A 24,832-nucleotide genomic window follows, 5' to 3' on the forward strand; every position below is an offset into this window, starting at 1 on the left:
AAACATTTATTTTGAATCATGTATTATCATTTGCTATTTTTTAAATGTTGTTACTCTAATTCTTGAGCCTGTTTTTCAACATCGTCTTAAATGATAAAGTAACATATTTTCCTTCAGAAGAACATTTCTTGCGATAAAGTGGTTAATGCTTTTTTTTTTTAATTTTTAAAAACCGTTCCAAGTTATATTTAATTCTCAGGTCAATTAATTTTTTGGAAACAATTCTCATCTGGCAAAGGTGTTATAGACGCCGTAGCGCCATGGAAACAAGATATATGTGTGTGTGTATAAAGTGAAATATGATAATGGGATGAAAAAATGCTACTATTCCACGGATGCAATTTACTCTTGGTAAATTACGGGTGAATTCTGGAAACAAAAATATTATATTATGCCGCGGGCACCACGGGTCTGCGGTCTACCTCAAATTAGATCTCGTTGAACCTCAAAAAAGTTGCAATTTTTTATTTAATTTAATGGCCTTCTTTATTTAGCAATTTCATACATTCTTGATGTTTCTCTCATTTTAGTTTTATATTTCCATATATAGTAAAAATTTCATACATATGATTTTCAGTTCTTATTTTATTCTTTTAACCTGAAATGAAATGTTTTATTTAAAGCATTGCAAATATGAAATCGCCTTATAATGCCATTTAAATAAAAGACTGTTCTTTAATTCTTCATTTAATAAAGGTATTTCTCTCATGCAAGACTGTATTCGTTTCAAAACGTTTATAGCAATTTAAGTTGACATATTATTCTAATTTTTGAAATTTTTCTCCACTGTAAAATGGAATAAAAGACAACGGTATGTCTGATGAGTTTAAATAATACAACAGCCTGATAATCATCACAAAAAAAATTCAAAATATTTAATAAACAAAAATCAGTCCTGAAATTTCCTTCATTTTAAATTCCCGTATATAATACATGAAACTTTCAAAAATGGCCCATTCCTTTAACTAACACACGCACACGCACATGCACACGCACACACACACGCACACACACACACACACACACCACACACACACACACACACACACACACACACACACACACACACACACACACACACACACACACACACACACACACACACACATTTTTGGAATTATGTCTGTTTGTGAATACGATAAATTAAAACCGCTATGAGTAAGGCGGATGAAATTTTGAACGAGAGTATTAGAGAAAGGAATTTGAATTTAGAGGAAGTTTGTTTGACTGAGAACAAGTGAATACGATAACTAGACCCCTTAAACAGATAGATAGATAAAATTTGGCGCATAGTATAATCATCTAAAATGTAGAATCGCGTCAAATTTAGAACCATATCCATCAAGGGGTTGACCATCTCTCGGTCTGTTCTTTCAAAAACATGTAAACGCGATAACTCTCTCTCACACAAAAAAAAGCAATGATTTAAATTAATTAAATTTTTCATGTGATTTTGTGGCTTCAATGGCAGTTCTATGTCAGATTTTGGTTTCAATCCGCAGGAAACAAAGGTACTCAAAGTACATATTCGTTCTCCTGGTTCTTTCATATTAACCGCATGCCACAGATTAATCGCCAAAGATCACAACCAAAATTCAATAGAAATGCTAGAATCACATCAAAGATCGATATTTCGCAACTACTGTTTGCCAATGCCATGTATTAATACAAAAGTATCGGTTTTCTTTTACTTTAATACAAAATCCACAACTCACATGTATGGAACTCTGATAAAAATCTGAACATTCTAGGCATTTATGTAAAACACCTTTATTATAGGATATGCGAGAAAATTAATGGGGAGATCCTTCCCACGGGCTTCATGATGTATTTTGCTCATCAAAGTGCAGCATTTTCACACAATTAGCCTTAAGCAATGTGCAAACATACGTATATGTGAGAGGTTACTGATTTTGCAAGTAGATCAATTCCTTGGGTAAACAAAGATGACTTTTTTTGTAACATCATATAATTTTCTAGGACAGCATTTAATTACGATGTGCTGCTAATAATTAAAAAAAACACTTCTCTGGAGCTGACACACTAAAGGGAAAAGTATAAACAAATAGAATCCCTTACCAGAAAAGCATAAACAATGGACTCATATTATGCTGCATAATAATATTGGTAGTAGCAAGTAAATAATCTCCAGAGACTTTACAACTAACACTATAAATCCAATAAAAAAGGCATACAACCAAGACCCTTTTGACAAATTGATATGAATAACAAATAAACCACATTGGTATTGGTAAATATTTCTTTTTCATATTAAAATCGATAAAGGGAATCCTTATAAGCAGCAACTAATGCAGAGCAACATTTTGCACGAAATCCATTTATGGCATGAATTAAATTGTAGGATAATGTATTTGGTGAACGCTAAATGATATACAGGATATAAGATGGTTTTAAAAATGCATTCAATCTTAAACTATTATAAAACGTTACATCTGTATGCATTATGTATGTATATGTACAATGAGATTTGCATGTTGCATGTTGGCTTACTTTACCATATATTTAAATGACACAATTTTATATGTTTCCATCTTTATTTGAATGCATTATGTAAATACTCTTCAGAATTTCATTCAAAATTTATTAAAAATAGAATTTTAATCAACAATTCAAAACTATGAAATCTTCAAAGTTAAGCATCTAAATTGAACACATTTTACATAGCAGGTTTTGTGAGTTGGTAGTAACACATAATAAACCACTTCAGCTGCTTGAATGAAAAGTTTAATGCTAGCCACTGACAAATCCATAGCAATTAATGAGCAAACAAAATTAAAATACTATATGCAATTACTATAATTATTGTAGGATAGAGTTTTTCTACTTTAACTATGTAACAACATTGTGATTAAAGCTTCCCTGTATGTGCTTCAGCAAGGAAATGCTGCAATATTTATCATTATTTACATAGATAGAGTTAAATAAATATAATATATGTGATAGAGTGTTGTAAAACTCCCAAATTTGCATCACTAATTTCAAATTTGTTCTTTTTTGGACCGATCGATTACAAAAGTACTTGAGAACTCTTAAAGTAAAGGTCCGCAAATCGATTTGAATATAAGTCAGGAATAATGCGTGAAAACTTTAGAAATAATTTGCAAATGTTATCTTTTGTTATATTTTATAAACAAAATTAAGAAATATTAAAAATATATTCACATAATGGTTGTCCATTCATTTGCCGATGTCGCAAAAGTAGAGCAAAATGAAATAACAACTTTTGATGTATTACTCACAATGCAAGATTAGAAAAAAAAAATGCCTCGTATTATTTTTGAATTTAGAAAGTTTGGAAACGGAAAGTCTAGAACTGGGAACGGAATATTACAATTTTAAAATGCAATAAGTACTTGATATTTATTAGACACATTTCATAATTGGTAAAGAATTGATAACTTCCACAGAAAACACTCTTCAATAAATAGCATTTATGATGTAACAAGGTTTGCCAGCAATTTTCAGTTTTATGCAACATAAATTTTTTTAACACTTTAAAAATTCAAACATATCCTTATGTAATACTGGAATTAATGTGGATATTTTTAACTATATTTTGTAACCATAATTATATACTGTGTATTAAAAATGTTATTATTACCTTGTTTATGAAGGTAGACGTAACACTCATTGTCAATGTCGTTAATTTTAGTCACATAAAAGCAGCTTGAAAATTATTACAATAATTATATGAAAATGTTTATGATCGAATATTAAATGAATAGTAGAAAATAACTTTAGCGGTAAAAATACCGAAGTGGCAAGAAAAGGTAAATAAAAAAGTTAAAAAAAAAAAAGAAAAAAAAAGACAGACACACAGACAAAGAGAAAGACACACAATACAATAAATTTATTTATTTATTACAAAACAGAACCGTTAAAAACATTTCAAAGTAAACAATGTTCCCTCCTAAACAGTTCCTAAACATTATAACTAGGATAAAATTTGTTAGCGAAAAAAAAAAAAAAAGTTATTGCATGAATGCAGGAGATATTTTGAAATATTTGATGTTAACTATAAAAAATATTGTTTATGAGTTCATAAAAATATACTTAGAATTAAAAATTGTATTTGGATTCTTTAAAAATTGCAATAACTGATTAGTATAAGATAATCACAAAATATTACCCAGGTTTCAAAAAGTATTATAAGTAGGAAATAAACTAAATCTCATAAAAAACGTTATCATTTCAATATTTATTTATGCTGTATCTGGTGGTTCCGTGGAAGTACGTAAACAAAAACTTAATAACTGCTTCTTCTTTCTCCTAATTAACACTAAAGAGTGTAATGAATATTTTTAAAATTGTATCATTTCAAAACCAGTTGATTATTTGTAATTATTCTGCATCATTCAACCTCATCTAATATCAAAAAGAGTTTATATACAGAAAAACAAAACTTTTTTTAATGAAAAATTCAGTAAGTATCTTCAAGAAATTCTCTTGAATTTCTAGAAGATATGCCTAAAAAATAAAGCTTTTAATTTTTGACATATATATTAAATAGCTTTTACCCGCGTCTTCATTCGCGTGGAAATTTTGATGTGTATGTATGAGAGCTGACGGTCTGATCAACACTCGGCAGTGTCTGTCTAAAATCGCCTGCGAGCAAAACGGCAAAGCCGCCCATCACCGACTGATTGCCACGGATGTCCTGCAGGCCTCATTCAGCCTCTTCAGAGCCTCTAATACATGCTTGTGTGATTAGAGGTACTGTGTAATTAGAGATATTAACTTGTACTGCTGCAATGATGGCAAGAATGACTGAACTGTACAGACTCCGTGGAATCGTACATGATATGCCACATATCAGCCCACACGAGTATGAATACAGAGCTACGGGCTGGACGTCACATCCTTCCAAACATCTCCAAGCACATCAAATTTCGTTGGAAGACGGTGGGTCTCAGAATGTAGTACTCGGGATCTATACAGATGGATCAAAATCCTCAGCAGGAGTTGGGGCTGCATTTTGTGTCATGCAGGATGCAGTGACTATACACCAATGGTCAACCAGCCTATTGAAAGAAAACACGGTCTTCCAAGCTGAATTACTAGCACTCAACAGAGCAGTCAAATACGCAACCTCTCTTCCTACATCAGATCCAGTTACTATTTACGTCGACAATAAAGCAAGTATACAAGCCTCAAGTTCTCCAAAATCCAATAGCCAATTAGCAAGAGATACATTTACCCTTCTTCTTGCAAACCCTCACATTAAAATCTCATGGATCAAGGCACATGTAGGCTATGAAGGGAATGAAGCGGCTGACAAACTAGCCAAAACAGCGGCTAATGCTAATCAAGATCGGAATATAATGAAGCTCCCAAGATGTCATCTGAAGAACATCCTCCAAACCGATATGATGACAATATGGCAAAAGGAATGGGAAGAAGGCGAAACAGGCCGCTCCACATTCAATATAATACCGAAAGTTTCTCTATACGCTGCCAACTGGAACAGAACGGATGTCCTTTTCTTCACTGGACACGGTCCATTCCCGACATACCTACACAGATTCCATCTGGCCAACTCTCCTTACTGTAGCTGTGGGGAGATAGGATCCCCAATTCACTATGCCACCGAATGCCTACTGACTCTGTCATGGCACATGAGAAAGCCAGAAACAAGTCTCGAAGAAGAATGGTACAGGAGAGTTGCATCGAATACCCTATCACGTGGCAAGATCCACTCCATAGTAAACCATATTCACAAATACCAAGACCTATTCAAGACTACACATTAGCTGAGACCAAAATGCCACATGTCAAAATCAGCCGAAATTATAACTTCAAAAGTCCCTCAAAAGTGCAGTTCTCGAGAAGGAAATCAAAACCACAGGATTCAGACGGACGCCACAGATTTCTGACTCTTTAGTGATTACTTATATGCTAATATATGTCATACAGATATTCTCAATGTAAATTATCAATTTTTCAGTTAGTAATCTCATTTCCCTGTAAGTTCAACTCAAAGTCACCATTTGTTTAAGTATTCTTTTCCCCTCTATCCAGTTATTACATCACCAAAATATTGAATATAGTCATGTAGGATTTGACACCAATGTGATTCTCTCTGGAGAACCCTGGATGGTCTGTCGTCTCTTTCTTTTTATCTTCTTTCTTTCTTTTTTTTTCCCTTCCATCTTGTGCTCATCCAACTGGTTAGATAACTTAGTGTTATAGGCACCGGGGGCACAGGATGGCGTTATGTTATGTACTGCTGCAAAAGGACTCCCCGGTCGTTGTTTTTGGTGATGTTGCATTTTGGGGTATATTCGTTTGCAAGATTAAGCTGCAATTTGAAAACGGAATGTTCAATATAGCCACTGTTAAGCAAAGTTGCAGCAATGCCAGAGGAAGATAGAGCCAGAGCTATATTGCGGTCCTTGCGGAGTTGGGCAAGCAGGAGATTCAGTACAAACGTCTTACCCGTATCCTCTGGTGCGTCAAGAAAGAATAATCCCTCCTCTCCATTATTTACTCGGTTCAGAATCGTTTTGTAGATTTGACGCTGCTCGGAAAATAATCGTGGTATCATTTCATTGACCTGCGCTTCTAAAACCACGGTGTCGTAGTTTTGCTCCTTCACAACTTCGCTTGATAATTCATCTCTTCTCTGCGCTGAGGTTAGGCCGAAATCAGTGAGACATTTTCCAGATATGGAAATAATTTTATCCTCAATCAATACCAAAGCTTCGTTAATGATTAGGTTATTGTGAGTGCCATCCAGCCTATGCACGATATCTTTTGAGAAAGCGTCCTTGTATTTGTCCCACAGCTGGAGGGGGTTTGAAGTCCGCAAGTGCTCACTAAACTTGCAAACAGGTCTTCTAGCTACTTTCATAGCCCGAGCTTTATTACTCCTCTTCGAAAGAGTAGATTTGCGTTTTCTGGGCATTTCGAAAAACTACAAATAACAAATCAAAAAAATTAAAACTAACCTAAAAACCGATGCACTTAAAACTATAAGCATAAGCAAAAAATATATAATTAACATAAATGCAATTTAGTTATAAAAGCACACAACTAACCTAAAAACAAATGATTTACATTGTAACCTGAAATAAAACAAAACAGCGAGTCCGTATTTCTTTAAAATCAAGTCAAGTCTATTTTATTTATCGATCGAGATTGAGATAGCTACAAAAGTATAATACACATAATTTTTTAACTTTTAATTAAAATGAAAACGCAGTTGTAAACAATCAGAGCACACTGCGCATACGTGAATTTTTAACGCCAGTTGGGGTAACGCAAATGCGTGAATTTTCTACGGCAGTTGGAGTAACGCAATGCAGATTCGAAATTTTTAATTTCCTTTAATCTGTTTTATTTTAATTTAAAAGTACTTCAGAATGAATCCGAAAGATCGATTAATTAACAATGTTTAGTTTTTAATGCATCAAACACTAAGAAAATAAACATAATCCTTTGAAATAATCGGTCGAAAATATATTAAGCCTAACCTCATTAGTGTGGGGAAAAAAACTGAAGCCTTACTCATTTTTAGCGGGATTTGGTCTCAGATTTTTGGCGGGAAAGTTAGTTTTTAATTAATAAAAAATTAACCACTCAATCAACCGGAATAATTAGTAGACTATGTCCTATACCAGACTATAATCTATCTCTGTGCTAAATTTCATCCAATTCCGTTCAACCATTCTGGCGTGATTGACTAACAAACATGAATCCATCCAAACTTTCACATTTATAATAGTTGTATAGATATAAATATTTGCAAATTTTCAAGTATATACAGTTGAAAAATGATATAAATGCAATGTAAGTAGTATAAATAATTTGCAAAACTAAACTACAGAAAATAGCATGGATGGCACAAAAAAATGCAAAAGGTAGGTGAACTATAATAATTATATAAAGTTAATAATAGAAAGAGACATGCCAAAAGATATTTATCATCACGTTTATAGAAAAAGCACCATTTTAATGATTTAATAAATATTTTTTTAAAAAAAGAAATAATACAAGGAAGACTTATCATAAAGATGTTTATAAAGTGGAGTAATAATATCGCCCTTTAATTAAATTTATCAATATTTAGGATTAAAAATATTATAATCTAATCATTATATTCTTTCTTTCACAGCAAAGAAAGATGATGCATTGAAAAACACTAAAAAAATGTAAAAAGTTACGAAGCGTAAGCTTCATACAAGGGATTTATTCAATTAAGAAAAAATTCCAGTTAATAAATATTTCTTAAATAATGAAATACACACAATACTAAATATATCATATTTAAATAATGGGAGTAGAAGATAAGATAATAAGACAAAACAATACAATAATGCTAAAAAAGTAATAAATAAAAAAAAGATACAACAACAACAACCTCTTAAAATAACAAAATACTGCACAACATAATAAGGCTCTTCAAATTTTGAGAGTTAATTTGCCAAAAAATATCAAAGTGTACAAGGACTTTTCAAAAACAGTTAAACATGTTAAAAAAAAATTACCTCTATAAAATATTAACAAGAAATTTACAAGACAGAAGAAAATTAGTATAACAAAATAACCTAACGAATTTTACAGAAATATTATTATATAACTGTATTATTTAAAGTACATGCCATACAAGAACAATTTAATTGCAAAAATCTCATGGATGAAGAAATTTTTTTTTCATGGCGAGAAATAAAATTTGGAACTTAATTGAATTACCTGAAAAAGAAATTCAATCAAACCTTACTGAATTTTTAAATGAAAATTATATGGAAAATAACAAGGCTCGTCTAGAAACTCATGCTTTTTCTCTACTTATCAGTATGTCATCTTTAAGACTGGGATTAATCTCATTCTTCAAGAAAATTTTATTTTTATATCATGGATGTGAAAATATCATTTCTGAATGAATATTCTGTTGGAAGTAATACATCTGAGTTAAACACAAGGTCATGGTGTTGGGATAGGAAGAGTGTGTAAACTAAATTCAAGTCCGTACAGTCTGATACAAGCAACAAATACAACAAGTTTTGCAAATTCCAGCATTCTCAAAACAAAGTGATATTTAAACTATTTATTTCTAATCAATGTATTTTCATTCGAAGGAATTTATGCCAGCGATTTATTGATAACTAGATATGACTTGATTGAAGCGAAAACTGTCATCAATATTTTGAGAAGTGAATTCGACTTATCTGCATCTGAACCTGCTACTAAATTGCTGAGAATAAAACTGATGTTTTCATCAACAGAACTACGACTTGTTAAAAAGAATTATACTTTTAAAATGTTTCAACTTGGGTGATTTCAAATCTTGCTCTATACCATAGGAACTTAAATACATTCTTACAGGCTTCACAAATGGTGAGTTATTTGTAAATTAATAGGTTCATTATGGAATCAGATATAAAAACATGAGCAAATAATTTATTTCCAGTGAATTATCTCAATCAGCCACTGGAAAAATTTACTACTGCTGCCTTGACTAGACTGAAAAAGATCTTCAGATATCTGAAAGGTGCTATGAATTACAAATCAGAATATAAAAAGTTAGATCATCCTAATAGTTAGATGACATATATTGAAGCATATTAAGCTTCTGATACTACTGAAACCCACTTTTGAAGAATCTATGTCGGTTTATATACTAATTTTTGTAATTGTTCCATTTCATGGAGCTCAAAAAAACAAAACTAAGCATATTTATTATCTTTTACAGAAGTTAAATAATGTCTTTAGGTAAATCTATGTAAACCTTCTTGATTTTATAATAATGATATAGATGAAATTTCCCGCATTAATAATGCTTCAATAGTCAAATAGCTAATCAATTTGCTATCAAAACTGTAAATGAAAATGTGTGTGAAAGATTGAAATTGTTGGATATAAAATTCAAATTCATAAGACAGACTTTAATTAACAATTCACTTGTTGTTAAATATATGTTTATATAATTTCAAATTACCGATCTTTTGGCTAAAAGTTTACCTAAATATAAACTATATAGAGATATGCAAGGTGGACATAAAAAAAATCTGTCGACATACGGACCTCCAGCAACCAGACCATTCAATCTATGGAGATGAGATTTCACATCTGAAATCTCATTTCGATCGATTGAACGGATCTGCCACTACAGGTCCATATATCAGCGAAGTGTTTTTTTCTTCTTTTTTTTTTTAAATAACCACCCTGTATTTATGTTGCTTTGATTGTACGATTTAGGGAAAATGTTAAGCTTTATTATTTAATCAGCTGTAACACAATCCATAAATCACTTTCATTTTCTATCTCATTTTTATTGATGTTTGACGTTATAAGTTGTTTTTTTGTTAAGTGTGCTTTTCTGCAATTGATCGACTTCTGTTTGATATATATGTTTCCTTAGTATATAAATCTGAACTCTTTGTAAACAACAATTTTTTTAAAAAAATCTGCAGATACTTATGTATTATTTGTATGTATGTATTATGTATACATTTTTATTATTATCAGAACGACAAGACCTTGGACAAGAAGCAAGAATCTCCTTAAAGGATGAAATATTCTGATGCTTTCCGATTTTGTTGCAGTGAGAAATTTCATTGTTTAATGGAAGTATAAACATGTTTCAGAAGCAACTTTGTTCAAAGGAATTTTAAATTGAAACAGAAGGATGATGAAGAAGGCTTGGCAGATTTTCGGTTGGTTTTATTTCTTTAAACAAACCACAACTGTACACTCTACAATTTCTATTAAAGAATTCTTTTTTGTTAGTGAGTATATAAAATTTAATTTAACTGTCTAATTCATTTTGAAGCACTTTTATAATGAATTACGAATAAGGTAATTTTTATATAATATCATTTTATTGGTACACAGTAATGGATAATAAAGTTCATCACACTGCTTTCCTACAATTATGTAAATTCATTAAGCACCAGAAGGAAAATACATTGTACAGATTTTATAAAAAATAACTTATTTTCAGATACTGAATTTTAGTGCTACATTAAAAGCTTTATCAAAGAAAATACAGAATTTTTATTTCACTACAATCATTAAATTTCAAAATATTTTTCAATTGTTAAAATTTTTTTTTTGATTCACAAAAAAATTTAAAATGCTTCTTTTTATTTGATTGATATCTCAGTAACATCTCCATTACAAAAGCAAAATAGAAAAAAATAGAAATGAAAAATCAATTTTAATACTTACATTACCATCAACTGAGTATAATGTGATGAAAATACATTTTGAAATACTTAATAATTATTAAAAGAAAACCTAACACAGGTTTCACTTATATTACTAATTCCTTATTTTTAAAATTTTGAAATAATATCAATCTCTGAGTTTCTGTTTCTAGTATTAAATTATAATTTCCATTTTAAAAATGTCTCAAGAAATTTGCACCATAAAAGTTTTTCTTTTGTAAGAACTGTTTGATCTTCATTGATAAATCATGGCTTTTATGTAATTAGAATGAATGAATTAAAAGAGCTGGTAATATATAAATATCACAAAAACGAAAATGGAAACAAACAAAATATGAGATAATGTTTATGAAGAGAAAGACAGAGAATTAAAACAGCTGGTAATATGTAAATATCACAAAAACGAAAATGGAAACAAACAAAATAGGAGATCATGTTTATGGAGAGAGAGAGGAGAAAGAAACCTTGTTAAAATAAGTTAATGATGATGTAGGTAGACCAAAAGAAAATATTTTTTGAAAGAAAGAAAAAAAAAAAAACTCAAAGATTATAACTAATCAGTATTTCAGATATTTCATTAAATTTAAATAAAATATTGAAATATTTTTTTAAAAATTAAAAATATTTGCAAAGAGAAAAGTAAGAGCTAGTAGATAAGAAATTAGAGTCAAATAATGGCAAAGATCACATAAATGGCAAAATGGAATATTTTGGTGAGGATGAAAAACATGAAAAATAGTTATTATTCTAGAAGCAACCGAAAAGTTTAAAAAGAAAATAGGATAATTCTCATTGTCACAGACACTTGTTAATAGATTTAAAATTTACAATTTTAAGAAGCATACAAGAATTTGTCATACAAAATAAGAATGTGACTTTTAAAATTCTCTAATAGAACATTTTGTTACATTTAATGAAGAGAATCTAAGAATTCTAAATAAAACAGGTAAAGTAAAAAACAAATAAAAAATTCGAATAAGTGCGAAGAAACTGATTTTCGATCATATATGTAAAACTGATACCATTCAGTTATATATGTAAAAAAATGGCAAAAAAAAAAAAAAAAAAAAAAATAGAGGTGTAGGGGAAAAAAAAAAAAAAAAAAGTACAATCACGATTATCCTTTTGAAGGATTAAAATAAGAAATTGTATTAAGACATTCCCTAAGTAACTGAGGAAGAAAGCAGAAAGAAATGAAAAAAAAAAAAATAACTATTGACAAACGATACAATTATATTGTTTTTAAAGTAAAAGATGAATTACAGAGAACTTATATTAGGAAGACATATATAAACAAACAAACAAAAAAAAAGTCCAACGACGGATTTCCGACTAGACAGTTGATTAGTTATTGGGTTGAAGTGAGTAGGGGAGACAAACATGTCGATAAAAAAAAGCCTATTTTTAAGTTAAATGTTATTAGCTTACTGGCCAAATTAATAAATTTGTTAAAAATATACTATGAATTATAATATATTAGGATAACTTAGCCTTTTGTCAGGTATAATTGGTCAGGTTCCTCTCTGTTTCATTACTTTCACTTATTTATTACAGTATTTATAAAGACCAAGCATTTGTTTAAATAATATGCTGTGCAAGCCTTCTTGCGGTTGAATAATGAGACATAACAAATATATACACATTTTCCCAGACTAACTAAAATAAAATAAATCTAAGATAAATCATTAACATGATGATTAAATAAAAAAATGTATTCAAGTATGAATCAATCAAGCACCAATAAATCCCATGGCCTGAGATGTATATCCTCTAAATATGAAGGCGTTACATCGACTGGTTCTCTCAACAGGACGTCACAAACAGGGATACTTTACTTTGAATCACTCTGTATATTTTGATGAAAGCTATTACACTAAACGTATTTTTAGTGTGTTTTTTATGTTGGAAATAATCCTAATAATCCACGAAATAAATTCTAAGAATTATAGAACTCAAGGTTACTTGCTTATGCTTTTTCAGATACCTCATACTGAGAGAATTCAAATAATTATATATTCACTGTTTATTACAGTTAAAAAAAGAAATCATATGTTTCATTTTAAAGCTATTAAATTAACACGAAAATAAATAGAAGGCAAACATCAAAATTAAAATTATCATTTCATTTTTTAACTATTATTCATTATATTTTGATATGTAAAATTTTCTTTAAAAATTTTTTATCATATACAGAGCACTAGCATATGAATTCTCTTTACATTATTCAAAAATGTAAATTAAAAAATATTTATGATGCTGCGAAAAACTGCATGTTTAAATTTTAAAAATGGCATTTGTTTGTCTCCACTTCAAAAGATGCTTAGAAATTGACTATCTTCAAGAACTCAGCAAAAAAAAAAAAAAAAAAAAAAAAATCTTGTAAGAACAAAAAGCTGTAATGGAAATGTGATCAGGCAGAAACCAAAACAGGCAGAGATCTCTACAAAACAATGTAAATCCTTCGGCATGAGGTCGGGGGGGGGGGTCAATTTCGCATCGTTTTCTCCATCAAGGGAGAAAGAGGTAAAACACTGACATTTCTTGTAAATGAACTCTTTTTTTTTTATTCTTTATTTTATGATAGCTTGGAATTGTTGATTTGTGAGTCAGTTAACGAAAGTTTGCAAATTGGACCTCACTAACTTTTAAATTTGACATAAATAAGTCCTTAGAAAACTATTCTGACATTTGAACGAAAGATCAAATATTTTTATGTCAGAACACAACATTCTTGTAAATCTAAATAAATAATAAAACACAGAAGCCTTTTTGGTCAAGAATAAAAGCATTTGGTTCATCGCCTTGGTAACGCGATATCTTCCTCGATTACTAGTAATATTCGAATCATATGATTTTGCTAATCACATTACATTAACTAGTAATTTTGATATATTGATTTTGTCCAATTCTTTTATAGCTTAGAAATTTCCCGAATATCTCTGCTTTTGAAATTATTTATTTGTCTGTTTTTTTGGGGAGGGGGTATTTCTATTCATGCTTATGCAGGGGTGATGGCCAAAAATAACAAATTCGAGTTAGCTGATACTTGAGAATTTAATGATTGACAATATAGTTACGTTAATGATGACGAACAAACGGAAGATGACAAATTTACAGGATGAGACTATGATAATCAGGTTCAGAAGTAACATAAAAATTCGTCTTTTAAATAACACGTCGTAATAGTTCGTCTTTACATCGCCTCGTCTAGGCGTCAACTTCCAGCTACTCTCGTTTCCTCCGCCAGTTGCGCTTCTCACTGGTGGGAAGGTACCTGGCACCACACTTATTTCCTCCTACTTTCATTTTATTCATTTCGTTTTCATTCGGTTTCTTTCTTTCTTCAGTTCCTTTCAACTTTTTTTTTTTTTAGTGTAAAGGGTGGAAAAAGTGTGTGAACTAGTGCAAACAATGCAAAATAATTGCGTCCAGCTCAGAACTGCGATATAAATTTTGAGGCTCCCTAGGTCTCGAGTCATGATGCCTGAGCAGAAAACAACAAATGTAGATGTCATGTGAATTTTACGACAGGTGGATTGACCCCATTCATTATCAATACGGTATCATCATTATTCAGCAAATTTGTGCATTTGAATGAAAACGAAAATGAAAACAATTAAACATTTAAAGTAAAAATAAATCTGGTCAAATAACCTGAGCCAGAATCAATAATATTAAAAAATAAATAATTTAAAGCTTTCACTGAAAATTCTATGATAGTAGAGTCAAACAAAAAAGAAATTTTTCAGTAAGTATAATTTAATCGGAAGACTTTGAATTTGTATTCAAGATTGGATGATAGTCATTAAAAACACAATTGGTGCGAAATCTAATATGAAGATAACCTCTTGAATAAATAGTGATGTTTTTAATGTTGATAATTAATTCTTCAGCAATATTGGTTGTTATGATACCATTTTCCAGCAACTGTACATAGATTTAATTTAGAATTTAAGTTAAGGTATAAAGACATTAAACAATACTGATGTTTCCGGCCATAAAAAAGTAATCTTAATGTGTTTTAAAACTTAACAAGAATGACATTTTATTTGGCAATCAATTCAATTATGAGGAAACTTAGCTAGAAAATGTTTAGTAGAATTAATCATCGATTAAAAAATATTGATATTATACAAAATTCATATACTGCACCAGTTAAAAAATAATTATGAAAGCACATTTTGGCAGAGAAGAAAGGGGGAAAATATTTCGGGTACGCGGGAGAAAGTAGCAATAATATCAACAATTTTTAAAATGTTGAAAAGACAGTAATTACGAATTGAACAATAATGCTAAAGTAACTTACCAATCACTTTCCAGATTTTCCGAAAGTGTAGCAATTCCCTTCATTACACAACAACAAAAAAAAGTACATTTGGAATAAAGATGCTTGGAGTTCTTTGATACCCTGATAAGAACAATAATAGAATTGTTTAAATTAATCAAGAATTTATATTTTTCTAATAAATGAACAAATTTTTATGTATCAATACACATGTAAAATTATTTATTGCATTTGAAAAAAAAATCCTATATTATATAATTTTCCTATATTATATATTTTAATCCTATATTATAGTATTAATATAGGATCCTATATTATAGTATAATTATCCTATATTATATATTTTAATAATGCATAATTTCTATAATACATTCATAATTTATAGCACTAATCATTTTTATACTCTGATTTACGTCTGTGTTTGATACTTCATTTATTTTCAATGACACTAAAAAAGAACATATTTTGAATCTTAAAACTTTAATAATACAATAATGAAAACATATACAAATTGGCTGCTAACATTTTTCTCTTTAAATAAGAAAAAACATTTATACTTTTGAAGTCAGATAATTCCAATTTGAATAATAATGATCTGTGATAGCCATATCAACTCTAAACAAGCATAGTAAGATTTTTCTAAAATTTGAAATATACAATGTGACAACATACATTCCAACCCGATTCAAAACTAAGAATTATCAGTCAGTGAAATATACCTTACACATATTTTGTTCAGAGAATGAGACATTAGCTAGACAACAATAAAAGAATTATCAGTTCGGCGATTGAGTGAAACATGCCCTTCTGTTACTAAAACAACATATTATTAACAATTATCGTTGATGAGAGACAATACATAAGAGAGTTGAGTTGCAGGAGGGCACCCCAAATCCAAATTCTGTAAGAACTTTATCAAAAAAAAGTCTGATACCAAGGACTACACTGAGTTGATAAATTGGATAAAATGTAAGGATTTGTTCTTTCCAAAGATAGGAAATTTCACAAATAGGACTGTCTCAACTCTGCCAGATAAAATTCTGTTTGGTTTTTAAAATTTTCCATTCCATACTGTAGCTTATAAATGAGGCATCAAACCTGTAACAGAACTTGATTGTATAAGATTCATCATCATTAGCAATTTTCTACAAACGTGTTTTGTGGCAATTTCAGACACACGTTGGTTGGTCATGTTTTTTTTACAGCAGTATGCTGAATAGTGACCAATATATTCAAATGGCTTTGCAAAGCAATGTGCCAGAACTAATAGGTGAATTGCCATTGGTAGTACTCCCACACGTGTGACTGCAATAAGATGGTGCTCCTCCTCAACACTTATCAGCTATAAAGTGATGATTGAATGCAAAATTTCATGATAACTGAATTGGCTTACATAAACCAACTGAATCCCCTCTCGAATCACCTGACTTGATGGTTCTTCCCTTTTAATCAAGGGGTTTCTTAAATCTTTTTTTTTATATATAACATAATTCATACAGACGAAGAAGAATTTTGCTGCACTGACAAATACTTCTAATATAACAATACATTTATGATTTGGTCAAAAAGTTAACTATCACACACAGGACAACTAAATAATACCTAGCAATTGTGTTTGTTAATAAAAATGTGGTATGTTTATGGTATAACTAGAAAAATTGAGAAAATAATGAAGAATTTGCTCATGAGAATGACACATATCTATATTCTTCATCTTTCTATCAATGTCTTTATGATATCCTTAGTGTTGATTACTTTGGAAATAATGGATATTATAATCAAAAAACTTAAAAATGCATAAAAACACTGATGATAGTTGATATGGGGATCAAAAGAAAAGCATGTCAAGAGGGATTCATGCAAAGCCTTCACAAAAATTATTTTACTAACTTCTCCTACAACAAACATTTATTTAACATACATTTGAACACAGCTTAACATATTTAAAACAACACTTATCTTCAAAACACTAATGCAAAATAATGTATTTTTATACAGTATGTGGTAGAAATATTAGGAAATTAATCATAAAAATGCAGAAAAGAAAAATTTGTAGAAAGCATGGCAGAAAGAATTGCACATATAGAAAACATACTAAGTGCATACAATATATGATATTGCAAACACACAATGTAACTATACACATAACAAAGTGCTATTTCATAAAAAATAAAAATAATAATAAATGCTGCTCTGATAGAATATTTGGTATAGTGGTTCATATTTATCATCAATAAATAGTAAACACAGCCAATGAAGACTGAGCTAAAAAATATTTCCTATATTTCATGCAAAAATGTATTTGTCAGTAAATTAAAAAAAAAAAAAAGATGATACAAAATAAACTAAGCTCTCAATTATGTTGCATTACTTTTAACAAAAATAAATAATTACAATTTATTTCAGAAAAAATAAACTATAATAACTATTGCATGTTTCACATAAGCTCAACAGGAACATGTTATTTTTAATCAATCTAATTTTACATAAAAGATTATTGCAGGAAAGATTTGAAATATTTTTTTTAGATGTACCTCAATATAGACACAAATGACTATTACAGAGAATCTCAGCCTTCTGATGAGAACATAAATTTTGAGCAGCACAGTTTTTCTTGAGATGTGCAGATAAATTCCATAGCTTGAATAGCTACAATGGCATTTTTAAAGAAATCTTTTCAAAGTGTCAGCAGATAAGTGATTCTCAGTCAATGCTGATTTCTATGAAAGACAAATAGCAAATGTACAATTTAGAGGTATGAAATAAAGAAGTAGGTCAAGACAAACTGAAACAAACAAACAAAGGTATTCCACCCATTTTCTTAAAAAATTATAATTTTCAAGACATAAGGGAAATTTCCATTATCTCATGAAATAACTGAGTGGCATTACACAAGACAAATTATCAACAAGCATTCCTTTTTTGTATTTAATAAAAGGTTAGCAGCAAATGATTTTGATTTAAAGCACTTTAAAATAGAATTATTTCAGAAAATTATTTGATTCAACCAATTAATACTCAAATTACTTTAATGCCTCAATTTCAGTAAAATTTTGTAATACTTATATTAATAATATGAAGAATAAAATAACTATGAAATGAAATTTCAATCCTATTTTTTTTATTATTATTTAACAAAAACAGTAAAAAAATTAGTAGAAAATCATTTTTAAATACTTTTTTATAAGCATACAGTAAATAAAAAAGTATTTTAAAGTGATTTACCAATATTTTAAAAGTATAATAAAATGCCAAATACTATTATTTTTCTTACATCAATTTAAAAACAAAACAAAGGAATAGAATATATATTATAACTTTAAAATGCACAATACTTAGACTTCAAAATCTATTTAATGGGTTATACATGCCACTTGAAACATATTTAATCTTGGAAGTACATACTGACCTGTTAGAAATAGCAAAAAGAAGCAATGGAATGTGGTCTAATTAACCATGACAGTGAAATGTTAATTGTCCTTAAATGTGGATGCTAGGTATTAATAAGCTGACAATTAACATTTTGAGTAGTCCGTTGAAGGCTGGTCTTTAAAAGCAGAAGATGATAATTAAGGAATGAAGAGAAAAAAGGAGAAGACGTATATGACTAAGAGGTGATCACTGGTGTGAACAATAAAAGATGAGATCGTACAGATATTGGTTTTGTAAATAATAGATTTCATTTCATATCTTGCCTGTACTAGTTAAAGAAATATGCAGAAATCTTGTAATTCAATTTTGGCTAAAATTATACTTTACAAAAAGTAGCAACAAAAACACAATTTTACAAATAATTCCATAAAGTGACACTTCTTTGGTCATTATTTTAATTAATGCTTCCCATTTGGTTTATTTTCTTAGAACTGGATTCATTGAAAACTTTCAATTAAAAATTAAATAATAAAACAATTCAGGTTAAAAAAAATTTTCTTTGTTTTAAAAATTAAGTTGATAAATCAAAACTAAAAAAATTGATAATTTATTGACAATGAACATCATTTTTAACAAAACATTGAAAATCACATATTCATAATTTTTATAAGATTTTAATTTTTTTTTCTTTAAAAGAAATGTTTATTTTTACACTTATACCTGCAATAATAAAAACAATCTTTTAGGAAAGAGTGTATATCTGAATATTTGATATCATGAAAACAGAAAACTGATATGAATTGCTAATAGCATTATTAATACTGGAAACAAGTTTATGGATACAAGAGTTTACAAGAAGGTATATTTCTCTAAAGTATACAATTTTGAAACAAAATTTCAGTAATATCATTAGAGAGTTAAAAGAAAACAGATGCAGGTATCACAGTTTTTATTATCTAAATATTAATTTGAGAATAAAAATTATAAAGCAAAGCTCATGAAAAAAGAATTGCATTTAGCAGTTAATGTAAAAAGCGCATATACTGATTAGTACTCAGTCATCAAATTAAGTTGGTAACTGATCATTTAAATACTATCTTATTCAAGTAAATAATCAAAATATTTTTAAAAATAAAATCTAAATATGAATTTTATGAATTAATACTTTTTCTAAACAATCTTAAATATAGAAATGCATAAATAAATATAGAATTTGCAGGCCTACGACATAACAAAATAACAGTATCTCCAATAAAAGGATCTTCAAAAACCAGAACATTTTAATACATATTATATAAATATGATAAATGTATATTATATTGATTATATACAGTTATTAATTTAATTTTTTCCATTGTAAATGCAAATTTTTAACAATGGATGGAACTTCCAACTTTGTGAGAGTGATATTTAAAGCTAGCATTAAGTATGATCGCATTTCATAGAACCTAAAACTCATGCTATATTGTATTATTATTATTGTATAAAAGTAAAATATATAAAATAATATAAAGAATATATCTTTATATATTACCTTTATATACAAAATATTTAATAACCAACTTTCAAGGGAATTATATGTTTAAACAAAGATTTGACGGTGCTTTTTATTTTTTTTAACGGGTAATAATCATATTAAAATATACCATCGAAAACAACTAAAAAAATATAATATATTGAGTACATTTCTGAAGAATAAGAAAAAAGACATAAAATTGTGACACATACATAAAAAATCATTAAATATAAATAATTAAAAATTTCAAAGGAATCATCATAAGTAAATATATAAAAAGTTCTGTATTCATGTAAAAATCAATTCACATATTTTAACAATGAATCAATATCTAAAAGAAAATGAAGGCTTTAAAAAAATTATCCCGCAAATATAATTTAAATAAATGCAGGCAGCTTTTTATGGTAATCATGGGCAAACTTACAGCGGACGAATATTCTTTTATCTTGCGGCCTAAATTTAATCAGTGAGATTGAATTGCATTTATTTGACAGGCTTGTGCGAAACACAAAATTTGACAGTAACGGTTTGTTTACAAACATGTAAAGGACCTTATTACCATAATGTGACAGTTACAGTTTAGTAAATGCAGTCCAAGCAGCTAAGTGGATAATGAATGTCATGATAAGCTAAAGAATCAGTGAAAGGTTATCCGGATGGTTTTCGTGGATCGATTACGTGATAAATGCATCGAGACATTCTCTTGAGCGATGGTGTAGCGCCATCGAGACAAAACTAGTGCGCCTATGTCTTCTTAGAAAGAAAAATATCTTAAGGGGGCAACAGAGATAATAATAATAATGCCATTCTCTGGACGATATTTATCCTCGCTATACCACTATGACAAACTTATTTCGTATGAATATATTGCATGAAAATTATCCAGCTGCATGCCGGAATTTAAGTCGGTTGGAAGTTATTTTATTTTCTGTTGCATCCTGCAATTTCCGTGTGCTAATGTATTTATTCTTACTATTATAGTGCTAACTCACATTATATTATTACAATGCTGCGTATAAATAATGACTTTTTTTTATTAAAAATATATGAACCTATTTGAAAACATAGCATCTTAATAGCAATTTAAAAAATTCTGCAGTTACAAGGTTTGTGTTTGCTAGTCTCAAGAAAACTAAATTCTGCCTTGTGAGAACATGTTTCTTTATATCTAGTAGACAAACTAAGCATTGTAATTAGGTATGACAACCACCGATGAGATGAATGTTTGTCATACTGCAGACCAGCAATTTGTCTCGCGAGTAAATTAAGATCAAACACCAACTTCGGTATAACAAAAATCTATATTATCTGTGGATAATGAAGATATATCTCAGATAAAGTATAAATGAAAATCTTATTTATAATAAACTACTGAAATGAAATTTAGTAATTTAATAGTTAATCAACGGCGTAGCGACTGAGAGTCAAGAAGGATAGGGATCCGTAGGTGCCATTGAGACAAAAATTAATGTGTCTATATCATTCTTTTACAGAGAAATATCATGAAACTGTGAAAAAAAAATAACACCTTGCCCTGGGCGATACTTACTCCTCTATTAGCACAAAATATTGTTCGATATCTCCACGATGTTTTTCGACATTCTGAATACTGGGCAATATTGCGAGAATATCTTACAGTGCTCTTAGGCATTTTGTGCTAATAGGGTCTCTCTACGCCGCTGCTTTTGATCTCTCACTTTGTGATTAACAACATCAACAGCAAAAATAATAAATAGATCTGTTTGCCCTATTAACACAAAATTCCCAATACATCCTTAAGATATTTCACGACCTTGTCCAGCATTCAGAATATTTAATGACATCGTGTAGATATCGCGCAACATCTTGTGGTTCAACTGAGAGCGACTATATATACTAAACCATACATTTTTGTACAAATTAAATGATGTGATTCTGAACAGTATTTTAAAATTTTAAAAAGCAAATTAAACTAATTTATTTATAAAATCAATGTTTTGTGGTATTAGATATACTTGATCAAATTTTATAGAAGTACAAGATGACAGGGCAATAAAAATGCTTACTTTCCTTTTCCACCTCAAACGCCAACTTAATCCTATAGAAAGCTTAATTATTATAATGAAAATATTTAGACACCTGTTTACGTTTATCTTTCTTGCTCTTCATAGTTGTAACTAAATGATATGAATTCATCATAAAGCTGTGGTGTAAGTATAATGTGTAAACAGAAATTAGATTTACTTAAATGTAAAATAACTGCTTTTTGCGATTTAATTCATTAAGCTACAGTTATCTCACTAATGAAATATCGTCGATTAAATTTAACAAAAAAATAAATATATATGATATGATATCCAATTATCCATAATTAAGGGATTTATTCAGGAACGCACTGAATTTGTTGAATGAGTTCATATCAAAATTGTTCAGATACAATATTCATTATTATAAGTATGAAATCTAAATGTTTTTTTTTAAAAATCTTCTCCAATTACTTCAAGATAGAAAATATGTCATTCCAATGCTCCCTTTCATGGTCTAAAAATAAATATGTCTTAATAAAACAACGATTAATTAAAAAATATTGGTAGAATATTCATATTTTCTACATCCAAGAAAAACTGCTGTTAAAAAGTTAGCAAAAAATCCTCTTTATTTTTAATGACATTCAAGCGTACAATAGTTCCGAAAAAAAGTTGAAAACAATTTCCCGCATTTAAATAATCATGGTAGGCACGTTCGAATTCAAGAAATGATTTCTTATTTTTAAATAAATTTATTCCAGAATAAAAATTCCATAAATTCACATTTTCTGCTAAAATTTTTTATTTAAAAGTTTTTTTAACCAAATTTTATATGAATTACCAATACAAATAAATAAATAAATAAAACTTTAATCACTTTTCTAAAAAAAAAATACATTGGTCCTTTTTTTTTTTCCCCTGGCTCTGAAAATTTTCATCAAAAATCAGGTGAAAAAAGTAACTTGTAAGTCGGGTGCGCAAATGTCCATAATTTTCATTGCTGTTGGAGAGTCCTAACTTTCTGATTTTTGAGTGCAGCAAATGGTAATAAAAGTTAACTCTGTGCAACACTTAAAGCATGTTCGGATGCTTCAGACACAAGTCAATCTTTTTTTAATGTGTTGGGAATGGTTGGATAACACAAAGTGGATTTTCAACATTCGAAGATAAATTGCAGTTAATAATATTCAGTGTATTCCTTGTTTCCGTTATCATTACGTTCAGGAGAAAAGACATGTGTAATTATTCACCTTTTCCATTGTCATCTTTACTATATTTCATTTTGTGCATAGTAAAATTTTTAAAAGGGTTGGACGTCGCAGCTTTTTGATCTTTATAAGGAAAAGAATAGTTTGAAGGAAATGAAGGAGTATTCTTGTCCTTCTTGTTAAATGTGTGGAGTCTTCACCGCAAGTATTTGAAAGGTAATTTACTACATTTGCCCCTCTATGTTTAATCAGTAAAACTGTATCTGAGATATTGGATTATATGATGCACAACAAGGAATCTAAGGAAACTTACTTTCCATTTGAAAAGTCATTTCGAATTCGGAACCTTAGCTTTACAGCGAAATAAAATGTTCTCATTTGTTCTTGGACACAAATTTCAGTTATGCTATTTTTTTGCCTATTTTCTATATTGTTCGTTTTAAAATCTTTCTTCTGATATTTCCAAAAAGAAGATTCAAATAATATAATGGTTTTACCAACGTTTTTTAAAACATAAAAGGCATAAAAAACAATGTAGTATCCACAATGTTTTTGTATCCCAGTATATACATTTTTTTATTTCTTAATTATTGCATACATTTCAGAGTTTTTTTTTTTTAAAGCAAATGGCAATTTTAATTATAATTTTTAGCAAATGGCAAATTATTTTTAATTTAAAAAATTAACCAAAATAAGATATTAAAAATATAAAATTATAAAAAAATTAAAATATTTTTTTCTCAGAATAGGAATATTAGATTGTATAGATTATGCGCGAAACCGAATATTAATAGAAAGAAATTTGGAATATTAATAGAAAAAATGAAACTTTATGTGAGTTTTTAAAATTTAGATACAAAGCCGTCTGGTTTATAGTGTTTGTATCTGTTCTCGGCCACGTCAGAGTGACCATGTTCGAGCAGATTCAAGAGTTATTAGCAATTTTTAAGCCACAATGGACATCATAAGAAATAAATTTTTATATATTAATTAAAAATTAAAATATATTATTATTTATATTGTATGTTTAAAATTTCAGCTTCTCAGAGTATTTTTTGTAGAAGTTTTCGATTTTGTTTCGACATTCATATTTTGATTAAAAAAATATTCAAGGTAAGGTATTAAGAATATAATAAGAGTCTAAGAAACATAATTTTTTTCTTCGAACTTTTCTATACGAACTAGAATATTACATATATAGATAAAACACGAAGATTTATTCTTACAAATCTAAAATATGAATAGGTTATTTTCTT

The 24,832-nt window shown here is 28.9% G+C and overlaps 1 protein-coding gene across 1 annotated transcript; it reads right to left on the bottom strand.

Annotated features, from left to right (window-relative positions):
• Positions 1-6,039: 6,039 nt before the first annotated feature.
• Positions 6,040-20,927, bottom strand: LOC129960926 (uncharacterized). The gene is made up of 3 exons (XM_056074670.1): positions 20,787-20,927; positions 15,496-15,597; positions 6,040-6,934 (listed from the first exon to the last, which is right to left on the bottom strand). The coding sequence occupies exon 3, from the start codon at positions 6,923-6,925 to the stop codon at positions 6,233-6,235; it is 693 nt and encodes a 230-aa protein (XP_055930645.1). The 5' UTR covers positions 6,926-6,934; positions 15,496-15,597; positions 20,787-20,927; the 3' UTR covers positions 6,040-6,232.
• Between the last annotated feature and the right edge of the window lie 3,905 nt (positions 20,928-24,832).

Source organism: Argiope bruennichi, chromosome X2 (genome assembly GCF_947563725.1).
Source record: "Argiope bruennichi chromosome X2, qqArgBrue1.1, whole genome shotgun sequence".
NCBI classification, from domain to species: Eukaryota; Metazoa; Arthropoda; class Arachnida; order Araneae; family Araneidae; genus Argiope; species Argiope bruennichi.